Raw genomic sequence first — 24610 nt, 5'->3', positions numbered from 1 at the left:
GCCCCTCGGGCATAACTTACCGGCGCCATTAAATGCCACCAGCAGGTTTAAAGCTTCCGAAGAGCATCGTGGAACCCTTTTGTACCAGCAGACTGCAAAGATTTCGAGACTCTTCGAACTTTCTAGCCCTCAAACTCACCCTTCCCGTCGCGCAGCAAGTTCGGTTACCCTTTGTACTTATATAGACACCCTCCGAAAATCTGACAGGTCTTCCCTTGGCGCGACGTGCACGAGAAGCTCGCGTCGTCCACACTCTCAAAAGCACCTCCTATATATATAGACGTGCGTTTAATGAAAATGCTTGATGACTCGTCCCCCCTCCAAAACTGCGCGAGATACAGAAAGACCTGCAACGGACACGAAACATCAATTAACGAGAGAGAAATCGCAACGAGAGGCCATTTCATCGCACGCACATTTTATACGTTTTATTTTATTTCGCGTCACGATACATATCTCACGGGTAATTCTTAATCCTCGGATTTCAGGCTGCAGCACGTTAAACATACAGAGCCGAATAAAAGGAGAATTTTTTTCGTTGATTATTAGGTGCGCACAGCAGTTTTTTGTTTATCGTGAAAGAGGAAAATAAACGTGCGATATATGGCCGGGGGATTTTCAATAATGGTATTGATAATAACTATAGCTGGATATCTGTACGCGCGTGCATATTTACGGGAGCTATTTAAACGAAACACGGAATTAAAGCCTGTATAAATCCTTGGAATCCTGTTGCAGGGCGCGTGGACCGCAGATGTTTCCTAGCGATTGTCCCCATAAAAAAGCTCCCATACCAAAGTGATAAAGCAGACTGCTCGGCTGGAAATTGAAAAATGTAAAAGAGCGGCTACATTGTTGGACCTATACGGTTTATTCCAGCACTCGACACGATCGAGTGGAGAAAATTGACGGCTAGGTGCGTTCGCTTCTGGACACCGCGGGAAGGGGAGAATAAATTTCTTATCTCCCACCCCCGCGCGAAAAGATATTTATATCCGTTGCACGGTTGGTCCCGTGTCTCCAATGGTCTCGATAGCCGGCCGGGCGTCGCGACGCTCAAGTACGAGAATTCGCAAGGCCGACGCATAAAAAAATATTTATGTTTCGACACGCGTCTTCCCGGGGTTAGCCTACATTCACGCGAGACGGTTTGTCGACTGTCCGTCCTAAATCAACAGAGCCCGCGCGATGCCTTCCTCTCGGCCTCTGTTGACACCACCTTTTCGCTCCGTTTACGTCGCCTTTGCGACGAGGAAACTTCTAAGAATCTGCACCAACGCCGGCGGACAATCTTCGAAGAAGTTTAACTTTCCAAGAATTTAGTCACCGCGCGCCGAGATGTCGATCGCAACGCGCCTTTTCCGTCCCCCTGGAAAAGACTCGCGAGTCAAGAACTTGCGCTGCCGGTACAAGTATACAGCTATATATACCACTTGCCTCCACGGTGCGATTAATACACATCTCGCGATGTCTCGTTAGAATTAATAAATTGCAGGCAATAAAATGTTTGTCGCTGCAGTGCGACTAAGTGGAAAAAGATTAATGTTGAGGGAGACGAATGAAGGGGGTGGTGGAGAGCTGGAGGGGGGGGGGGATAGATTATGTCCAGGATTAGAGGGGACATTTCGAAGAGACTGAACACGGCTGATAATGGACATTGATGTACTGCAAGAGGACTGCTTAGACCGCTTTACGTTCGCTTCAGCCAGGCCGGTTGTAGATTGTCTAGCCAGTTAATCAATCTCACGTCCTTGAATGCCTATTTTAGCTGCGGATACCTATACGTCCGTTTGAATCGTATGCGGACAATGCGAACCATTCTCCATAATAGGGCTCCGAATCCAGCCGACGCGACGCTTTGGGAATCCTGTATTCGTATTGTCCTTTATTACCCAACGCAACGCCATAGGATGGGAGGCTTCTATATCGCACACGCAGCATGCACCTTTGCTGTGTAATTCAGGCTAAATAAGAAAGTCGGATATTTTGCCATATTGTGGAAAGAAAAAAAAAGGAAAAGAGAAAAGAAAGTCTTCTTTTCGAATAGATCGCAGTGGAGGAGAATTTAAGTGCATGGGCGAGTTCGGTTTTCTGAGATGTACGTCGTTAAAGGTGGGAGCATTTGGTATTCACAAACGTAGGTATATGCATTTTGGTGAAAGGGCGATGTAAGGGTGGATTAATTTTCATGTAGCGTTGCGACGTAACGTGGACTGATAGGACAGCCACTCGAGCCACTCGAGACGCACTTATTCACACTCTCATGAAGTGTATCACGCACCATCCCATCCAACCATGCACTGACGACTCTTTTCTCCCTCGACCCAACGTCTCTACGCTTCCTCCTCCGCTCCTGCGGTTCGCTCCCTAAAGCCTCCGTCTGAGAGGTACCGCCATCTTTGAAGCTACCACGTCAGCTTCGTTGATTGCATCGGACTTGCATACGTTCAGCTTGAATAAACCAGCAACGTCACGTAACTCCGTTACGAGCTTCCTCCGGAAATCAAACAAAATGCTACGTACCAGTTCCCATTTCAATTCTTACCTCTCTTGTATACACCTGTTTACCAATGATATTTTACATTACTAATATCAGGATCATTAATGATTTAGCTGTACGATCATCGTCGCGTTTATCATTGCCAGAAACTCTATACCTTCGCGATGCTTCCTCTTGGTTATTGGAACTCGTACCAAGGTGCGATTAAAAATGAAAGTGGTAACGAGGTCATTTCGAAGGTGATCCGAGGAAGATAGAAGCTGATAGTGGTGTGGTTGCGGTTGCTGAGGTGATTGGGTTACCAATAAATCGACGAGGGTTTCCGAACGTTCCTAAACATATATTTGATGTCCAAGTGAAAGACGCAGGAACGAGGGTAGCGAGGATGAGACTAATTCGAACCCTGTAAACCAAGCACTTTCGACTCTGTATAATATTAATGTGAGCCGGTCTCGGGTTGGCTATGCCGTAGTGTAATTTCCTTAAGATCGGACGAGGTCATTAAATATTCAGCAGCCAGGATAATGGTGCTCCGTAGTATTGTTTCGGTCCTGCGGTACCCGATGAGTGCATCGTTACACGATTAATAAGATCTTGTGGCTCTCAAGCTGCTTTTAAGCTTTAATAATTGAAAGCATCGTTCAAAAATTCCATTTTCAACATGCTCCTTGCATCGCATCGTTATCTTTCATTTCACAATTTACCTCTGCATCGTGCATTGTTTTTAACTTCCTTCTACTATTATATTACTCTTTGCTTTCTTTAACGTTAATTGCTCCAAGCACAATTAAGATATTGCGGAAAGCAGTAAAATATGGAAATGCTTTTATAGGAACCGCGAAAGGGCTTGATGTAACTAATTTCATAAAAGGTACGGAGGTCTTGAAAAATAGTCCGTGGCACGAGGAGAAGCAAGCAGCAAACAGCCGCGTAAACGAAAGTATCCTGCACGCTTGGGATCCGTGCCTCGGAGAAATTAAATTCTTCGATGAAGCTACGTCGCTGTAGGGCTCAATTGTGAAAAAGACTTTCACGTTCTTAGACCGAACAATGCGAAAGAACTGGCAGGTAAAAAGGAGCAGAACAGTGTTTTCATTGCGTTAAATTGGCATCAAGCTTCACCGACGCTAAATTCCTCTTGTATCTGATAATTAATCCGCTTGGATAATCCGCTAGTTTCTTTCTAAAGCAAGAGGAGGAGGCTTTTCTTTGGCTTGATGGCTTAGCACGATGGCTATTATCCTTCTTACGCGTTTCCAATGTAAACCTGAAGCAGCGAGTTATTGGAGAAATAAGATGCGGAAATTACCGATACATGTAACGATATATAGTGGAGCTATATTTCTTTTATTAAAATTTCGTGTTATGTATATATGCAGCCTCCGAGTCGCTTGGCAGTTTATTCAGACAGACGGATCAATCGAGAAGAGTCGTGTAATGTACATGTACATGTCATACTATATAGACCATCGTGTTTCATTTTTCAGCCTTGGCAGATGAACGGAAACGAATGGATATGCGAAATCAAGCTGATATTTCATTAAATTTTTCAGCAGTTTCATGTACGTCGCTTTGCTGTCTCACAGTAGGAACAATTTTTCGCGCTGTTCCTTCCCGATGGAACTCTTATATACCGTACATATATATATATATATATATATATGTGTGTGTGTACCATACGTACGACTGGGTTGCGATAAAATTTAAAATATACGGTGACACCTTTGCGACTGCGAAGTGGTCTTAAATTTCCGTTTTAAGCCCATCTAGATATTTCGAGTTATGGACTCCTTTCCAATGCGCCCAGTTACTATCATTTTTAACTTACCGCCACACGTATCACTGTAATATTCGCGTGTCAGTGTCGGGGATCCATCCATATTCCAGACGAATTGTTGCGATTACCATTTTATTCATACTTTCTATCCCGTAGATTCCAGATAAAAACTCATCTCTCTCTCTCTCTCTCTCTCTCGTTCTATCGTCTGTGAAGAAAGCAGCAACAATTCATGATTTCGGCTTCTTTGCGAGGTATCACAGAATCATTCAAATTTCTACCATATTCAAAGAATGGCAGATAATGCAACAAGTTTTCCTCAGCCAGAAATGAAATTACTCTCGATCAATAACCGCAATCACGAGCCAGACGCTGCCGGAATCCGTTAGGGTGTGAGAGAGGATTTTATTAGCAAAGCAAAGCTGGTAATTCGTAGCATAAGCTGCAACAAGGCCTCGAATCGTCCAGAATTATTGGCTTCCGTCGAGAAGCCCATTTATTAAGACCAAAAGTATCAGCTTTCCGAGATACAATTGTTTCAAAAATTGCTGTGAAACTTTACACTTTGGAAATCTTCGAAATTATTAGCATTTTTCATAATGCTGTAGGTGACTGAACGATCATCAGCACTAGAGCTCGTATCCAAAGAATGGAACCATCTCACGAAACATTTTGACATTTTTAAATATGTCTATTCCAATGAAAAATATACACATATACAGGGTAAATCATAAATTTCACTTCCAAGCGAATTTTCTACGAACAAAACTTTACAATGCCAAACGTGAACCTATTACTGGAAACTACGAATAATCACGTACAACGTATTTCGATTAGCTTACTAATAGGAAATGGCTTTAATCCATCGTACGTAAGCCTTTAATCCTTGCTAATGAGTTTAGATGTAAACTCGTAAAAAAGAACGATATACACAGCAGAGCAAGCGAGCATCCTTTACCACCCGCTGTCCATGGTGAATTTTCTGCGAATTATACAATAGTTTAAAAGTATAATTCGAGCAAGTTGATTTGCGCGCAGGTGAAGTGGCAATAGGCGGCTGAGCCGAGCACTTGGCACGTGCGCTATATATATATATATATATATATTATACGAGTTTAGAGATCGTAAATATTCTTTAGGTGGAGAGGACGAATGCAATCGTCCGTGTGGTGGACAGATGGGGAAAAACAATGGACGATAGTAGGTATATGCGATTATAGGACAGCCAGAGAGCTTGGCTTGTATACACGGCAATATCACGATGGGAACGCGGCTGGAATGGTTGCCGGTATGAGGATTCGGGTCCGCGAATGGTCGAGCTGGTGTGTACAAACATTCGAGGACGAGTCGGGGCCCCATTATGGCAGCGGACGCTTTTATTTCATTGTTCAATCCTCGAGCGATTCGCTTTGTTGGCAGGATTGATAGATGGTGGCTGCCCGGAGGCAGTTGCCTATCATACCACTCTCTATCCTGGCGAACGCCGCGACGCGACGTGATCAAAAACGTCATTTTCATTTCACCCCACTGATTTTGATAGCCTAGTGTACGCTCGTTTAATCCCCTGGTTACATCCTCTACCTACCCGATCACCGCTTTTTCCTCTCCAAAAATTCACGCCCATTTTTTCATTCTTTTTCAGTCTTTTCTCCTGTTTTATTTTCCCAGCGTTTACAGGAAAAAATCGCGGAGACCTTACAGCGAGGTGCGGCGTAAAATCGATATTTTAGATCGAAAGGACATTTTCCTCTCTCTGGTCGAAACTGTATTCAATGCTGCGCCGATCAGTCTCGCGAGGAATAATAATGTCAAAAATCCCTTTTGATCCGACTCGAGCTTATATAGTTTGTTTTCGAAGAACGATTTTAATACTCCGTTGTCCACGGTGTTAACCAGCCCCGTTCCAATCGCGATAAGCTGTGATCAACGGTCGTGAACGGATTTTTAAACAAAGTAAAAAGCCAGCAATGCAAATTTATTCTCGCGCGTATCCCATTTTGCTGCGTCAATGAAAACAAGCTATCTTTGACCTTTTCCCATACAGTTGTTTTTCTGCCTTTATTTACCATCGCCACACGAATCAACATGGCAGAAGCCCCGTTCGCACCTGTCTATTAGCGTTTCGATCGTTCAAAATTCTCCCGAGCTAATCGACGGAGAAAAAATTTTATTCGCCTGCCATTCGTTTATTTCGGGATTGACCAAATCTCCGGGAGCGAGAATCAAGAGTCGAGTGTATCGGTGTGGTTGCTTTTAAATACGTGGAGAACCTGTGTATAAAGAAGAAGAGCGGGATTCTCCAGCGCATGGAGGATGAGGGAGAAACGGGCAAGGTTGGATGAGGAAGACCGCGTGGTGCATTATGCTCCCCTCGTTGTGCGAGCGTCTCCCCTGACCTTCCCACTCCTTCGTCCGCATCTTCTACCACCACCTGCCTCCGAATAATCCTCAACAGCGTAACCCCATTAATAATCGCCATAAATATTCATCCGGCGGCTGATTTACGACTGCATGGGCGCCGGATATATTTTCTTCGAAAAAAGCTGCGCCAGTTCGCGCGTTAAATTTCTCAATTGTGGCAACAATTATTGACTGTATATGTATATACGCAGGTGAGTACCACCTGGGCAGAATATTGTCACGTGGAATTTGCGGAAGAGCTTTTAACCGGCCAAGGTCCGGAACGCGAGGCTAATCCAAATACAGTATTCGTTCGAAAGACTTGGGTGGGGAAAATAACGAATGGACTTGCTGCAGCCTTCTAGCCTGGTGCGAGGTTGGCTTCATTATTTCATTTAATGGTGCGTTTAATATCAAACGGTCGCATCGTCTCGGCAACGTGAACGGGAGCTATTTGTATGACTAAATTGGTTGGGTGCTGCTAGGGAGTGGTGGGAGGAGGGTCGGAACGCGTTTCGCTTGTACGAAGCGTTGCTCTCTCCTTGGGAAGGAGGAGGCAAACTCGACTCAGGAGGGGCTGAATACTCATCTCTCCCTCCTGGAGCAAAGCAACTGAATCTGCATAACGACCCGGTGCAAAACTGCTCCCTGCCTCCTGTATGTACGTCTGCCCCTCCCCCTCCCTCTCTCTCTCTCTCTCTCTCCACGAATACGATGATGACGACAGAAACCACGTCAACATCAATGTCCTCGGAAAGGATGATAAACTTATGACCTTTCCTTTACCAGTTTACCGAAGGTCAACTGAATTTCTTGCTTACAAATGACCAAAATCAAACTTCCTCCTGTCCGATTAAATCCCTCGGTTTCCGACTTTATTCAATAAACAACTTCATATCAGCGCTCGTATATCTTCCATAATAGTGATAAGTCATGCTCATAAATTTCTTGCTCTCGCTGCCTGAAAAACATGCTGTAACACTGTTGCTTGTACACATGTGCCACCTACAAATGCAGTCTTTTGTTTTTGCTGAATAATTCTTTTGTCATTTGAACACTCGAGAATTTTTTATTACGTCTAAAGTTTCACAGCAATATGTATATTTACTGCTGAGAATTGAGATTGATCAGTTTTACATGCAGACCTTGTTTAGGTGCTAAAAATAAAGATTTGCTATCGACCTCGTAAGTAGATATGGTCTTTTCGCACACGTCAACTTTAAAGTTCTTTATGACCGTAATTATTCCAAGCTTTGTTTGGTGAACTGCAAATCGTGCGCCTAGAATTATAATTATTTTTAATGTAATGAAATGTTCGTCGAGGGAGTGGACTAATTATAAAATTATTGACTAAAGTATAAAGTTTATTTACCAATGCAATTTCTTGGTCCATCGCCGAAAGGCAAATAGTGCATAGGATGCTTAATGGTCGATTCTTTATTGAGAAATCTGTTTGGATCAAACACGTCTGGTTCGGGATAAATATCCGGATCTCTGTGCAATGCCCATACAGGTATTATTATCTCTGTTCCTTTTGGAATATGTACTTTTGTGCCATTAAAAGTATACCCCTCTGCTGCTTTCCTCTTTAAAATGGATATTGGGGAATACTTTCTTAATATCTCTATACGGAAAAGAAATTATTTATTAATTTGCAAGTATCGACATTTTTTCAGTAGAATTAATTTATAATTAAGCTAAAAGAGTACATTTACCTCGATATACTGCATTTAAATATTCCATACTTTTGATATCGTCAATTTCCAGCTTTCCTCCGCACTTGGCAATCGTTTTTTTTATTTCATCGCGTAATTTCTCTTGAATTTCTTGGTGCAAAGCTAATTCGTACAAGGCATGTGACATTACTAAAGCAGATGTCTCATAACCTGCCAAGAAGAATACAACGGCTTGGGCAGCAAGAAATTCGTCTGTTATTTCTAAAGATTCAAAACTAGTAGTATACTGACGTATATTTAAAAGAAAATTTAACAAATTATATTTACTTACCCAAGCCAAGTTTATCGGGACAATCCTTCAATTCCAGCAGCAAATCAATAAAATCATGACGAACTACATTGTTTGTCTTCCTGTATTCTATATTATCAGCTACGATTTTGCTGAAAAACTTGGTTTGCTTTGCATAGGGTAATATGTATCCTAAAAGGTTGTACAATTTTGGAAAGTTTTGAGCTGCTCTTTTTCGTACTCCTCTAACGAAAAACAGCTTGCTATTTAGAAGGAATTCATTTTCTTCGTTTGACAAGGCGTTTACGTTAATGCCAAAAGCACAACTACCAATTATTTCCATAGTGAATTTACCCAATAAATCTCGACATTCGATGTCTTTGCTGAATGGTATATCTTTGGCCATATAATCCTCCAGTTTTTTGCTACATTCAACCATCAAATGATACATCTCTTTTATCTTTCCAGATGTGAATGTGGGTGAAAGTTTTATCCGCAAAGGCTTCCATTTTTTCGGCTCCAAATTGACTAGATTCTGCGACAGTGGGTCGGCCTGCAGGAACCAAAAAACTTGACACACGTTCTCTTAAAAATTCAATCAACGGAAGAAACGTACCCTTTCGGCCACAGGTTGGCCGCGATCGGAAAAATTTGAAAAGTTCTTTATCAAGACGTCCTTTATCAAGTCTGGATCCTTCAATAAAACCATAGGTGTACCAAAATTGTAAAAACCAATTATAGGCTCGTGCTTGTATTTTGTATATAAATTTCGCATTAAGTTCGTTATCGATTCACTACCGAAGACCAATTCCTTCACATTTCCAAATGGAAACGAAGGCTTTGGTCCTTTGACTCCTTGTTTACTCCAAAATGTGTATTTGAACGCGTAATAATAGTACCAAGTCAAGATAACAACAACTGCAACAGCACTAATGAATTCGAAAATGCCGGCCATGATCATTAAACTGAGACGCACATCACAGTCACGTATACTTACACCCGTTTTCTTCCCAGTATTTCAATAGACTGAGAGTTTTTAATTAAAGCTGTTACTGATCATGACTCGGTATTAAATCTTCTTATCTCGTTAAGTCTATTTTTAGCTAACGAAGCTACAATTATCTCTTACTATTACTATCAACAAAGATATACGGATTAAGCTAATTACATGGACAGTTTTATCTATATGTACAGAGCCAATTGCGTTCAGCGAAGATTACGTAGCAAAATTTAAACTGGTACCCATATGACCGCAAATGCACAGACGTACCAGAAAGATTCTTCTCTCTCTCTCTCTCTCTCTCCTTCGCGTGTATATGAGATTGTGGTTGCTTCGAATTCCATTTAATACAACAGCAAAAGAGCTGCACGAAGCCGCATTTTATGAATCCGTATGGCTTCATGCATGAATTAAAATACGACGAATTTTCCTTAACCGCATATTTGCCATTCGCAAGTTCAGAAGGAACTTTGGGTTCTGGCAGTCAACGATGTAGCAGCTGAAAATATCAAAGGGAAAAGCAAATTTCCCTAAACGCATCAATCAGACATTTTCGCGAGTTTAAATGCAAAAATTATTGGAACAGAGTGAAAAATCAAATTCTTCCACATTACCCATCCATAATCTAATAAATCCCTATTATGTTACGCATTAACCATTTAATTCCACGTTCCAAGAACTCGTTCAAAACCAATATGATTTCTCCAAGAAATAACAAAAAAATCTCGTGATAAGAATAAGTTGTATCGTCAAAATTTCAGAGAATTAGTACATAATATCACAGTTGACACAATGTCGACGAGTAAAGAGTTTCGTCACGGATTTGGTTTGTTTGTTTAGAGCGATAGGGCCGCCATACATATATATATATGTAATCAGACTACCTAGAAGCTTGCCTTTCGAGGTAGAGCCAGGGTGAGTTTGCGCATTGGGAATAATTCTGGAGACAGCCTAGCAGCGATAACAAGGCCTCGCGCGGGCGTGCCATGGCAAAGAAAAGGAAAAGTACGGGTAGAATATGCGTGTGGAATTTTTCATGCAATCCCATAAATGGAACGAATCGCATACTACTGCATCCACACAGCGTGGCATCCTGCACCGAGCCGTTTCCCGATTATTCGCCGGGGTACTCTTCGCGAGCACTGCTTGCACGTCCCATTGCGTAAATGCGCCGTTTGAATTCCACGGGCAGCACGCTGGAGATGTATTTTACGGACGTGGATGTGGACGTGGTTTCGGTACACCACGGCAAACCAGCCAAGTCTATTTCGAATACGTCGGGGACCCCCTATAGCTTTTGCGTTGGCCACCATCATCCTCTATATACTCGCTTCCACCGCCAGAGGTTAGCTCCGATGCTCTCTGACTCGTATTTAATTAGTCAACGGCCTTCGGGATTACCGGGATTCGCCCTTGCCCTACCTCGATCTCCCTTTTTTCATCGATAAGGTCCGCCCTAGCGTTTTTTCCATCGCTCGATCAACTCTCAACCTGCAGGCTCCATTTGCACTGATTACTTTGACATGAGTGCGCCCATTCTGATCCATAGAAACCTCGATAAGAGTTCTCCCCTTACCCACTCCCCCCTTCCACCTATTTTTCCCTCGCGCAAGAAAGATCGAGAGAACCCTAAGAAATCAAAAATCCTGCCGGATGAAAACCAGGTTTTTCCACTTGCAAGAGTGTGCAGTCGCGTTGTATTCGCTCGATAAAAGGCTGCGTAGTCGCGTGTAAGATCCATAGAATCTCTGTTTCGTCTCTGTCGAGCTTCGTCGTACGTCGGCTAATTAATCAAGCTTCTCGACGACCTTGATTGAAGCGCGAGATCGGCGTCTGGAGGACGAGTCATCGGTGCAGGTACCGGCACCCTTCGAAACGAATTTTTCTCCCCGTTTGGACGATGAGTGACGCGGTCGGAATTGGACACGCACACTCCCTAATTCCCGCGGCTGGGCTGCTGCAGTTACTCGTCCTGCTAATCCGAGCAGTCCGGAGAGAGAAACGCTAGCAATTTGAGGCTAATCGTGTTTCGCCTGTTTCGCTCCTAGCTATCTAAACTCGGACGGTCGTTCGCTCTATGCGGAGCTAAGTGCGTTGGTCGCTAGTCGTATGGCTGCTTTATGGCGACGCTCCGTTTGTTCCGTTTCACGTGGGGGACTGACGGGTTAAAAAGTTAGCCGCGCAGTTCCTCGCTACTGGCCCCGTGACGCGTTAAAAAGTTATTCTCCACCGAGTGGAGCCATTTTCGTCCTCGGTTTGTTGCTTTCACGATTGCCCCGTAGTATTCGGCTCCGTCCTATCGGCGGAGCTACACCACAATTATACTGCAATTCGGTTCCCTTCGACGCTTCGATTCTTTATTGATGCTGCTGGTCCTTTAATCAATGCCGGATGGGACCTGTCTTCATCGACGTGGTACATATATATATAGGTATACGAGTTACGTTTCACACAGGCTACGGACGAGCAGAGTAGAAAATTGTCCAGCCTGTACGCAGCGCGATCCAAGGGTGCGAATCGGTGTTATAAAACCGAGCCTGCCTGTTCAGTGTTGGTAACGGCTCCGCTCTGAAAGGATATTCATGAAAATGCCCAACCGGTTACTATATATACTGATTTTAGCCAGAATTTACGATTTTTGTTTTGTCTGCCACCCCTTTGACAGCCGGGGATGTTTGTATCAATTGTATCAATTTACAGCTTCCTCCCCGGTAATTTTATCAGAGTCACCCTTTCGACGTGCACGTTCTCGCACATGCAGGGATACCCTAGCACTTTTTAATCCAGGAAACATATCCAAATCTCCCGGTTACATTCGTTACACAATTAGCTGGACGTTTCTCGACGCGGCTCGCATTAATCGAGACGACTCGAATAAACGCACGACCGCGATCGCTATGCGACCTGAATTTCAACATAATTAAACTTTCGGTGTAATATCGTAAAAAAGGCTGTAATTCGCGTGTGCGAGGATGAGAAAGAAGAAAGGAGGAAGGTCCGAGAGAAAAATAAATGACGATGTCGTAAAGTGGGTTTAACCGAAGGGAAGTGCGCGCGGGTTAAACATGCAGCTTCTAGCTCGCTATCCGACGCGTCTTTCATTAAAGCAGAACTCGTTGTACGTCCTCGCGTTGAATTTTGCATACGCCTTCCTAATTAGGAAACTGTATGTCGCGGATATACTTTCCTAATTAAAAAAGTTTCGAATCGCAAAACAGGATAGCCCATCAAGGAATCCCTGTGCCCGACGCGTACTCATCGAGCTCGACTATATACCGATAAGTGATCCTCCTCGTCGGTGTGTCTTCCTGGCCGAAAAAATTATCAAACTTTTTCCCATCCCCCCTTAACCTCGTTTGGACATGTACATATTGTATATACGTTATATCCATATAACGCAGGACTCTTGCAACTGCGTTGGTTAAGTTTCTGACGAATGTCAGGTGCAAGTAGCTCGAAAGCTACTCGCTTCCTGATGCTCCAGCAAGTAAACTGTTTAAGTATGCCAACAGTTATGCCGGGGGTAGTAATACGACGCAGAAAGGGAGAAACATGGACGCTTCTTAAAAGTTTATATTTTCTTGAGACGGGATGAATCTTCTCACCTGTCAAGTGAAACCTGTTATCGAGTTACTTAAAGCGCAAGGTCCGTGAACGCAGCACCGTACACTCGCATGGCTATGCTCGAGTGAACGCTAAGGCCAAAGGATTTCAAAGTTTCGTATACCTACTTCGCGAGTACCTTCGCCTCCACCGGTAATACGCACCAGCAAAAAGTATGAGCACCAATCTCCGGCTCACCAATGGCAGAGTAAACTTGTGTCAATGTATATATACAATATATATATTTTCTCTATGAAATCTAGCTTAAGAGAGCCATGTATTGACACTACAGAGCAATTCTTGCTTCTCGTACAATATATATATATACGTTATAAGCGTAGAATCGTCGATCACCTCATGGATGAGTGCATATAGGGGTCACGGAGTACAAGAAAGAGCTTTCACCCAAGGTAAAGATGTTTTTTTAGTATAAGCGTATTTGTATTTGCCATATATAATAAATTTGTTGATTTTCACGACTGCAAGAGGGAGGTGTGTCGAGAAGAAGAATATAATTTATATGTTAAATTTGCTGGGGAGCCGATGACTCAATAAAGTAAGGGGAATGAAGTTTTTATCGTTATCAGCGATGATAAGACTATGGGTTTGAGAGCACAATAAATGACACGACGGGCAGAGCAACTGTTAAAGGATTAGACTAAGCCTAGCGAGGATCAGGGAATTGGGCAAAAGGGAGAAGGGCTGCTAGGAAACTGGCGACGGGGTAACATGGGTGAGAATAGTTTACAAAGTTAGAAAGCAGTTGGATGGCTGTGGCGTTACGTCATTAATAACGCCTTATTAGCCCTAGGCACAACTCACATACCATCGGAAGATAGATGAGATCGCGTTAGACTTCCCTACGGACAATGCCTGTAAACTCCCTGCGATATCCACTTTCTCGCAAACCGACTCTTTTATTTATAAGCCCTTTTTAATTACGCCTCCCGCACTAATTGATTTTAATCCAATAACAAAAGCACCCGTTTATTTCAGCTACGAATTTCGCTTGTTCGTCGTAATTCAGGTCGAAATTCAATCGGATTGTAAATGTTGGAAAAACAGGAGAATTCTACCGACTAAACTGTACTGGTAATGAATCGACGAAATAAATACCAAATTCTTGCACGTTTTGCCATAAGTTTGATTTTACCGGAGCAGAGAGGCTCTCGAGCGTTAATATTTTTATAAATAAATCAAATAATTGGCGTTAATGAATGACAACGAACTTTGCTTCAATTAATTAACTGAAACGATGTTGATCGTGCAGATTAGCACGGTGCTTTATGGCTCAGCATAATTGTATCTGTACATTATATCGAAAGCAATTATCATTTTCAAAACTGCGGATTGTTGATTCCCAGCATCGAGCATCGGTCAACAAATTTGTATCGCAGCCCGTGTAGTGTCCCGGTAAATACATCGATTAATCAAACGAGTATAATTGCAATAATGAATGTTGCCAAGTTACTCATCATTAAGAATACAGATTTATCTGAAATATCGCGAGAATTGAATCGGAAGTATTGCCGTTGCCTATGGCGACACAAAACCTCATTACTCATCGAGCCGTGTGATTTGATAAAATCGACGAAATAAATAACATGGCCACAGAGGCTCGATAAATGTAAACAGCACGGATCGATAAGGAAACGCTAATAATGTAAATTAAATAATGTCCATGCGTTGAGGATTTTCTTCTTCGCACTCATATATCTACAGGAGGGGGGAATTGAATTTTCGAATATATATATATATATATATATATATATACATTGTTATGAAAAACAGGCGAGCGTGACAGATTGTTCATTTCGTTGCTTCGTACGGGTTTGTACTCACAGGTGGCGGTAGAAATGTAAAGCGACGCGACGCTGGGTTGGCAATCGAGCACTCGAAAATGGGATTAAAATTTTTGCAAATCGCTGTCTCTGGGGTTGACGACGAGGTTCGCTCGTCTCGTTAGAGAGAGAGAGAGAGAGAGAGAGGCGAGGGAGGTTGGAGGGGGGAGAATAGCGAGGGCATGCAAAGGTACGTATGGGGTCGCGTTAGCCGGACAGAATCAAATAATAGAACGCGGTTTGTTTGCAAACCACCCCAAAATGGACGACGGGCATACAGGCTCGGGCCAGAACAGGCCTCCCCTACCCCACTCCCATACAGATCCCTGCAGCGAATCGCAATCCGAAAGCGGCAGGACACAGCAATCAGCGTGGCCGACACCGCCAACGCACATCGCATACAGATATTCGTCGTTTTATTTAGGGCTTTCGGTTAGAAGGTACACAAAGCTTGCGCGAGCGCAGCTACACACACACACACACACACGCACACAGATCCAATTGTAACATTCTCCCTCCTCGGTGAGTGTACCGCACCGTACATAGATGCTTCCCCTTGTACGTACACGCGATCTCGAATTTAACGTATCCGACAACGATGACGCATTTCGTCATCTCCTTTCCTGAAAATTCGTTTCGAGCTTCGAAAGGATTTCCCCCGGATTAATCTATCCCTAAAATGATTCCATCTGCCGCGGAACAGATGTATTTTAAGGATTGCTCCGCTTCAATCTCCAGACCAACGCTCGGTGAATATAGAATTTTTTTAAAAATAAACCCTCTCGCTCATCCGCGATTCCACCTCCGACACTCTCGATGGTCGAGCGATTCGCAGCCGTTCCGCGGCGAAGGGTCAAAAATGTCAGACTGTATTTTTTCTCAGTGATTTTTCTTTAATCCTTTTATAATTATTACTCCGAGGTAAGTTTTCGAGTGGAAAAGATACGAATGTAATCGACGTTGGAATGGAGGAAAGAGCGGTGCTTTCGCGGACTGTTACTACTGGGAAAAGGGTAGGTACTTTTTAAGACCGAATAATAATCATAAAGCTACAATTTGAATGAGTCCGCTCTTCGCTTAATTATGTCCCGTGGGAATGGAATAGTAAAGCGGAACGGTGCGGTAAGGGGTAATGAGATCTCTCAGCTTGATACATCTGGTTAAGCGTTGCTTGTCCGTATGTATTCACGACTCTCGCATTCCATAATTTGGCCAAACCGCAAATTACTGTAAATTTTCCTACATGCCATGCCGTTTTATTGAAAATATTGTCACGTTCGCGCGTTTAACCTGTAGCAAGCCATACTTATATCAGCCAAGGGCTATTTGCTCGACATTATAAAACCAGCTTTCTCCTCGGTTCTTTTCACGTTCACCTGTGTGGTATAAGGAGGCTTGGGGGATGAAGGAGGGGAGGGGGGTTGATACAGAGAGTTGAGTAAAAATGTCGAAATTGGCAGAATGCGAAGTCGCGAAAACCAGGCCAACTATTCAACATGGCACGTAGCTCGGTGGCCAATATACTTGCACGTGCTAGAGCTGTAGTTGAAACTACAAGTTACCTGGGTTGATGCCGGAGGTGTCGAGGCACGTAAAACTGGCTGTTCTACTCCGAGTCGAGTCGCATGTTAGTGTCGACTTGTGCAAGTCTCAATGCGACACTTGCTCGACCCCAACCAGTGCAATATTATACAGAGTCTCTGGCTGATTACGAGAAACTTAATAATCGCCGGAGGGACGCCAACAACTCTCCGTGTGTGTACTCTGTGCGTAAATCGTTACACTGCTTCTGAGAAAATATTTGTAAATTTGTCTTATTTATTCTCGTGAAATTCTGCACGTGCAATTTAAATCAACGGGGTCCAATTGTTCGCTCGAGTAATTAAGTCCCTGATGAGCTATTCGTTTTATTCGGTCACTCGTGTAATATCCGTTGCTTAAAGGAATATTAGTGGAAGAAATGCTGTAGTATTCTTGCCATAATTCGAGTTTTGCACAGTCGAGCAAGAAGATATATAATATATAATTTTGTAAAAAGAACAACATTTGGAGAACTTATGTAGTTGGATTTTTCATCGAGAAACACAGCTCGTATAATATTTTCTCAGGGACATAACATTTACCGTGTAAGTCTTTTTTCACGGAGATGAATGAGAAACGTCAAAGCTAGTAGTCTTAGGAAAAACTGTCGCGTAGAATTGAACACAATCAAGGGTGTATATATAGTATATAGAGAAACGGGTGGAGTTTGTCGAAATCAGAAGACGAGTTCAACGAGCAATCTAAAAGTTTTTCCTCGCTACCCTTTCTTTCAGCAGGATGCAGAAAGTACATGTCTCGAATTTTCTTCTAAAAGAAGAACTTTGCCATATTTTTCGATTTATCTCATAACACAGCTGTTTTTGCGACAAAAAAGGTTCAAACGTTCTTCGCTCTCTCAAAATTGTTTTTCGTTTGATAACGTAAAGGATCAGTAGTACCGAGGAAATTAAATAACATTCCGAGTACTCTCTCTAAAAAGCTGCAAATTACAATAATATAGAGTAAAACTTGAGAGGAGGGTAATACAAAAGGTATATACTAATAGTACATCCAAAGGTAGTTGAAATAATTAGGAAAGATATTGCTGAAGAGCTGAAAAATTTTAAGTGTCTTCCTTTTTTCGCCGAACCACGAAGATTCTCCTGCACAGCAAAAAGAATTCTTTAAGTTACGGAAACTTTTAATTGGCAGTATTTCGAAACTTAACAGACGTAATTCCGATCCGTGCTTTAGTTCCCGATGAGCTCTGACAATCTTGGAAACCGCTCAAAATCCGATATCATCTAAAACGATTTGAGATTTCCAAGTATTAGAATATATGGAAATGCAGCTGGCAAAAATTGCAGATATGATCCGGAATCATATCGAGAATGTGACATCAGGAAATCGAGGAGAGGAGAAGACCGGGGTGCACGAGTTTTGGTCAGTCCCAGCTGGCAATCGGACACAGGCAAGAATATCGTTTCATTAAAATTCGGCTAGTGTCGACCATGTAAAGATAACAAAACGAGGAAACGGCGCTGCGGAACGGAACGAGAGTGCACGAGGTATACACTTGGGAGAAGCACCACGGAAGGGATGGACATCATAAAATAACAAAAAAAAATAAAAGAAAAGTAAAAGGGAAATGCGAGCGAGAAAAAGAAGGAAAACCATTAAACTAAATAATCTCCCAGCTTCCACCCAGATAACGTACACCGCGCAACAATTTATCAATTACCAATCATCGATTCAACCACACCATCGAATAAGAAGCTACAAAAGTATAAGAAAAAACTCGACTAGTTCCTCATCGTTTATTCCCAATATATGCAGGCTCGTTAAAATTCCAGTAGCTTCGAACGTGTAAAGATAAGCAAATAGGTAAAAACTTTGCGAATACGCTGGGGATGGTAGAGACGGAAATTTTGGAGGAGTCTGTGGGATGAAAAAGGTAGGAAGGGGGATGAGGTAGGGCATGCAGGTGGAGTAAAATAGTGAATGCGAAAAGGTTGTAAAAGAGAGTGCGCGCTTTCGGGAAAGAGAGAAGAAGTGATTGAGTCAGTGAGGAAGCGAGGTGAGCGAGCAGGGAAGGCACCTTCTGCTTGGGGAGAAGAGTGGGATGGGTGGTGTTGGTGAGGTAAGAAAAGTGGGAGTAAGAAAGTGGGCCAGCAGCGAGAATAGATTGCGCCCCGATAAGAAGAGTACATCGGGGAGCGCGCGGTGCATGCCAGCCGAAGACAGCCGACCTTTTTCCACTTCCCCTTTTCGTCTCTTCAGGCCAGCCAAGCAGCCCCGCTTTAACACCCCCCCCCCCCTCCCAATCCACCCAGGAACCTTATATACGTTAGCGATCACAGACTCTTTTACCGTTTCCCACAACCTCCTCCCCTCGCCACCTACTCGCAGTCTCGCAAGCTATCCATATCTACGGCCACCTCCATCGTGGTCGACTACACACCGGCTAACGTCGAGTAGCACGAAAGCTGGCGTTAGGAAAATATATGAGCGACTCGTGGCCTTCTGTGCTTGCATGCTAAGAGCATACCACACGCCGCAGTCGTGCCAGGGAAACGTGAGGAGGTTTTGCCCACCGCAAGTCAGATTCGCGCCACGCGCTTAACTTGTTTGCCGTTCAAGTTACGTTAGCATGTCGCTTACGCCAGCCCCGAACCGTTTCCGCCAGTCATCCAGCCATTCTGGAAATATCATCGATCAACATCCAAAGAATTCCGCTGTCTCTATTTCCCTCCTGCAATTTTCCCCAACAACCGTCCATAATTTATCGCTGCTTACCGTTAAATCGTAATTGGCTCGATCGCGTGATATATGCTGTATATATATATATATATATAGGTAAATTTTATAATGCTATATTGTGTGCTCTCGCTATGATACCGTGCCAGATAGCCCGACGCATAATACTTTGATGGCTGCAATAATTCATCAAGCCTCTGTAGTTTAATGTTGCTATACTGGGAGCGCGGAGCACTCCGATAAGTGGAGGCCGAGGTGGCCATATGAAGATTGCGAGCAACGTTAAGGCTGGTAAAGAAAAAAAATTGCGACAAGCTAGTGCCGGTGTACGAGCGATAATACACCTTTAAGGGCGATTGGTTCGACGATTTGCGAACACTAATACTTGTCACGTGGGCTTTAAGCCACCTGAGATATTTACCGGTCTATATATATATATATATACCCAACGAAAGTTTATTATCAATTAAGCACTCGACCAAGTGCGCACGATCCTGCTTAAAAATTTAACGAATGCAGGAATAATTAATTCAACAGTTTTCACAACATTTTCGCATAAGATATATCGCACATCGTCGGTGGATCGAGATAATTTTTTAATAAAGCATCATTGACTCCTCATCTCCGGTAACTATTTTAATCATAGCTTCAATTAGAGAAAGGTACGTGCTTCATGGTTGATGGGTCAGAAAATCTGTAATACTATCACGAGAGATAATCTGAACCTTGTAGCACTTACATAGTATAACGCCTGTGCGAATTAGTCCGCCCGACACTGCATGTGGATAGAAGCTTTTATAGAACCAACTTAAACTCACTCGAGTCATTCGGATTACGAGCACATGCTTACGAGTGCTATAACTGTCACGATCTAATATCATATTTCTATTAGAGCTCTCAATTTCACGCATCGAATAACGCATAACGTATATATAACGTTTAAAATATAGTAACTGATTTAATTCGGCGTTTGACGAGCTTTTTCCAGCATTGTTATCACGTGTTAACGAACGTACAAAAACGTTATAATAGAGTTCGCAAGATAAAGAAGACTGTACAAATAAGGGTTGTGCAAAAGATTGTGCGAGCGATAAGGGTTTGGCGCGAGGGTAGGCGAACGCAAGGGTATGGAGGAGTCAGTGTTTACTTATTATTGGATGAAGAGAGCCAGAGATAGGTGTTTTCGCAAGGAACCGCGAAGCAGCCGCTTGGTTGGTATATGGAAGCTCGATTGAATTAATCCTTGAGGCGCGAAGGGGGCCACGCGAACTAAACAATTCGCTTATCAAGAGAAAGCCGTAGACGACGACAACGACGACCGCGAGGCGTCACAACGAATCTATTTGGTTGTTACAGCTGTCGAAACTATGAAATTCAATGCAGCGAATTTGCATCCTAATCCGCCTGGCGTAAACCCCCGTGTACCGCGCACGCCTGGATGTGTCTAAGTTGTGTAATTCAATGAAGACAGCAGCGTTGCTTGCCGTAGCCGTATAACTCAGTTATCCCGCACTGCTAATGACTTTAACAACATGTACACGATCAATCTCTAGCCGCGAATGCGTCGGCACGAGAGAAGGGGGAGGGGGGGGGGGAGGAGGGGTAAAAATCTTGAGCATCCGTATATATACAGTCCGATGTATTTTCGTAGGGAAATTCTCCGGAAAACCGACTTACAATATTGACAATCCAATTGGTGTTTCAATTAAAAACTCATTATTCAGGGAAACACGATAATATCGCGGAAAAAGTTGCAACAGTGCGATCTTAAAGAAGTTGCCAAGCTGCTATAGCATTGCCAAGAACCGCGTGGGCAAAAAGATAATGACCCTTTATTCGATTATCTCTGAAATTATATTAAAGTTTCATTATGGATTGGGATTGAATTAGAACATTGTTATCGGATTATAATTGTTATAGCTGGATTATAATAACGAGGGTGAGCTCTGCTGGGGGATGCTAATTAAACAAAGTAAAGAGTGACGCTTCAATGCAAATGTAAATAGCAGTGCGAGTTGTGATATCGATCAGTGGTCAAGAAATAATCACAGTGTGTGCAGCCTGGTAGATAAACTTGTGTGTATACTAAAAACGAGGAGGTAACGATTGCGATGATTTATCTATCATGCTATGTTCGTATTATAGCTTTGTTGGCATGATAAAACCCATCCTACCGCACCTCAGCATTCCACCAGAATTCCGTTTAACGTTAAACGGTGGAATATATAGTCCAACACACGTGTGGAAGTGAGATAGCCTCCTGTGAATTATGTTTTACACCAAAGCACAAATTATTCAAATGATAAGGAATTACACTGCGAGCGAATTGTCCTTTTGCTTTTGTTCGATCGATATTAATTTTCTTCAGGAAGGTTATTCAATTGTTTTGCAAAATTGTAAATATCTCCAGGTATTCCACTTATTTTTTTCACGGTAATTATCATAATCGCGTTTGAATTAATTCTTCCTGATCGTATAACAAAAGCAGCGGGTAAAAGGGTTTTCGCTGAAAGCTTATTTCTCTTTTACCGCATTATTCGTAAATATAATTAATTATTTAAGCTTATAAGACGGCCTAATTAACCGGGTATAACATTTCGGAGCTGAAGGGTTGATGGTTAATCTTGAAAAAGCTTCGCTTACTTTTTTACGAGACTGTCAAAAACTTACGCGTTGCCTAGTATAATAGGGCTGAAATGTTTTGAATTTTTATACGTAACGTTATATCCCAGGGTAGAAATTGGCTGGGTAGGAAGGAAGCAGCAGTCGGTACGTCGATGAAATTTAGGAAGGAGAGAATGATGGAAGGAAGGCAGGAAAGCAGTCACTCCGAGTTAAATTGTGCAGGGATGGTTTGGGCGTTGGCAGGGCGACAATAAAATGGGAGTGAAATGTCTTCTGAAATAAAAGACGAGGCCGAGTGCGAGGTTTACGAGTGAGTTCCAGCGAAAAAAACTTTACGTAGTGGCTCCCAAACGAAATGTATCCATCGTTTTTATATTCGATTTTTCTCTGCACCGGTTACTCGCTTTTTTGTTGCCTTTTTTTTTTTTTTTTTTGTTTCGTTAACTTTACGTCGCTTTTTGGCCAGTGCGCATATCCATTCGAATCTGTAGCTCTATGTAATTTTGATCATGCGTTGTATCCATTACGGAAGGAAAAGCATTGCTTGCCTCGACAGTTATGTTTACCCGAATAGAAAGCATTTCTGAAAAACTGCCTCTTCCGAACAACAAGAAAAACCCTTGCACGTTTAACAGCCCTTGCTCTTCTCCTCTGTCTCTCACTGCGTTGCTCTTCTTTTTCATGTCAGGTTACTATTTAATTACAGGCTACGTTGCGCTAGTCGTCGTAACTACAGAAATGTTTGATACAACTTTTTAAAACTGTTATTTCATTGGAGAGAGTCCCTTTCGAGCTTTTATTCGACCCGAAGTAAGTAAAAATATCTCGTGATAGGTTTAGACGTGGTTGCACAGGACAGAAGCTAAAGCAATGAACAGCCAAGTTATTAGTAGTAAAGGTCGACGTCATGTCAGGCTAGATAGAGGAGAAGCAAACTGGTTATTCAAGTAGTTAAGTCTGCCACTCAAGCAACTTTACAGCGTATATGTAGATATTTGTATTAGTTGCTTGGGCCATCCACCCTTGGCAAAATTCACTAATAACGTTAATAATAAATAATACAGCAAAGAAGAGATTGTGGCGAATGAAAAATATTTTTCTCCGCACAATTCTTCTCTCGTTAACCGAATAGCAGAATTAAAGCTGAATTTTCTGGATAACTAGCTGCGTTCTCATGCATAAGATATTTCTTTAAGGTTTGTTTACGTCGCATGCGCACTGTTTGCCACGAATGCCCTCGGTCGTGTTCGTCCACTCATCCAGTCGCCGAGAAGCGTGCGGATGTTTTACACCTCTCTTTGCTCGGTCGCCCATTTCATTCGTGCCAGTGTCGAGAGTCTTATATATCGTCGCGTCAGTGATTAAGAAAATATCTCCAACTAATCTCACGCAAAGAAAAAATCAAGCTTCGTCCACTTTTCTCCCAGCTTCTCCTTTGATTCGATTCACCCCAATTTTGTGTTTCATTTTAATAGAATCATACATCGTAGCTTAGGGACAACGTGGCATCGAGTGTATCGAATAATTACAAACCAAAGATAGAATTTTCTCCAACGAGAGACACGTTGTGCACACTGCTTTACAAGTGAAGAGGATCTACATGTGTATGTCTTGGTGTAGGATTATAAGAATCAAGAGGATAATTACGAATGGTGAGTTGATTAATCATTGTTATACCAACTGAACAGAATCGTGTTTTTCTCGTGGTGCAGCGAGGAGCAAAAAAAGCCAATCGATATTATAATAATGAAATTGAGTTTATTTTACGTTTCGTATTTTGCTTCTCACAGCTGACTGTCATTAGCACACCTCGATATTGCGTAGGTTAATTGAAATTCGGATAATGGGTGAGTGTCGATAGAAGCTTCTGTGGGGAGGACCGTTTTTGTCGAGGATGTTCGCTGAAATTTAATTTGCACGGCTCAGTAGCATTGGCCAGCCGATGCGACATACGAGGCGTTGCGTTTGCGTTACGCGAACTTGGTATAACGTGCGAGGGCAGCCAGTCTGGCATAGTGCGGTGTGTTACTACGGCGCGATGCGGTGTAGAGCGTGGAGTGGTGGTGGGGATCTCTTATAAAAATATTTCTCGAGAGACTTTGGAGCAGCGATAAGCTACATTCGAGTATTAACACTGTACGTAGAGACGAATATCGTTAGTAATTATTAGGTTTTAACGATAATGGTTGCATTGACGCTGATTGGACACCCAGTAGACAGAATTAATTGGTCCATTAGTCGTGCAAGGTCTTTCCCGGAGGCTCGATATCCAGCTAGTCTTGCCAGTCTCGTTAGCACCTAGCCTCTGGCTTTCCCTATTTTCCCTCTCTCTCTCTCTCTCTCTCGATTTATTTATGTATCCAACTTCGGTAAGTAGATAACAACATTTCTAGGATGAAGCACGCGGTGTAAGAACGATTCAATATACAAGTTTTTACTTTAAACCAGAATTAAGATTCATAATTACCAAGTTAAATCCATTGTATTAAATTTCACTAGATTTGCAAGTTTATTTTGATACAAATTTCAGAGTCCTTTAGAATCAATCGCGTGATATTGAAAAACAGAATTTACCAAAAATTTGAAGTACAGATATTAGGAGGCTATAATAATGTTGGGTG

At 42.6% G+C, this 24610-nt stretch overlaps 1 protein-coding gene across 1 annotated transcript; it reads right to left on the bottom strand.

Annotated features, from left to right (window-relative positions):
- Positions 1-7534: 7534 nt before the first annotated feature.
- On the bottom strand, positions 7535-9649 carry LOC136778406 (cytochrome P450 6B7-like). Its single transcript, XM_066735221.1, has 5 exons — positions 9259-9649; positions 8685-9195; positions 8393-8614; positions 8050-8301; positions 7535-7957 (listed from the first exon to the last, which is right to left on the bottom strand). The coding sequence occupies exons 1-5, from the start codon at positions 9601-9603 to the stop codon at positions 7782-7784; spliced, it is 1506 nt and encodes a 501-aa protein (XP_066591318.1). The 5' UTR covers positions 9604-9649; the 3' UTR covers positions 7535-7781.
- Positions 9650-24610: the final 14961 nt, after the last annotated feature.

Source organism: Prorops nasuta, unplaced genomic scaffold (genome assembly GCF_024137725.1).
Source record: "Prorops nasuta isolate Cenicafe-Biocafe unplaced genomic scaffold, Cenicafe_Pnas_1.2 PNAS00014, whole genome shotgun sequence".
NCBI classification, from domain to species: Eukaryota; Metazoa; Arthropoda; class Insecta; order Hymenoptera; family Bethylidae; genus Prorops; species Prorops nasuta.
Note: the sequence above shows the minus strand (reverse complement) of the source record. Positions and strands in the feature narration are given on the sequence as shown.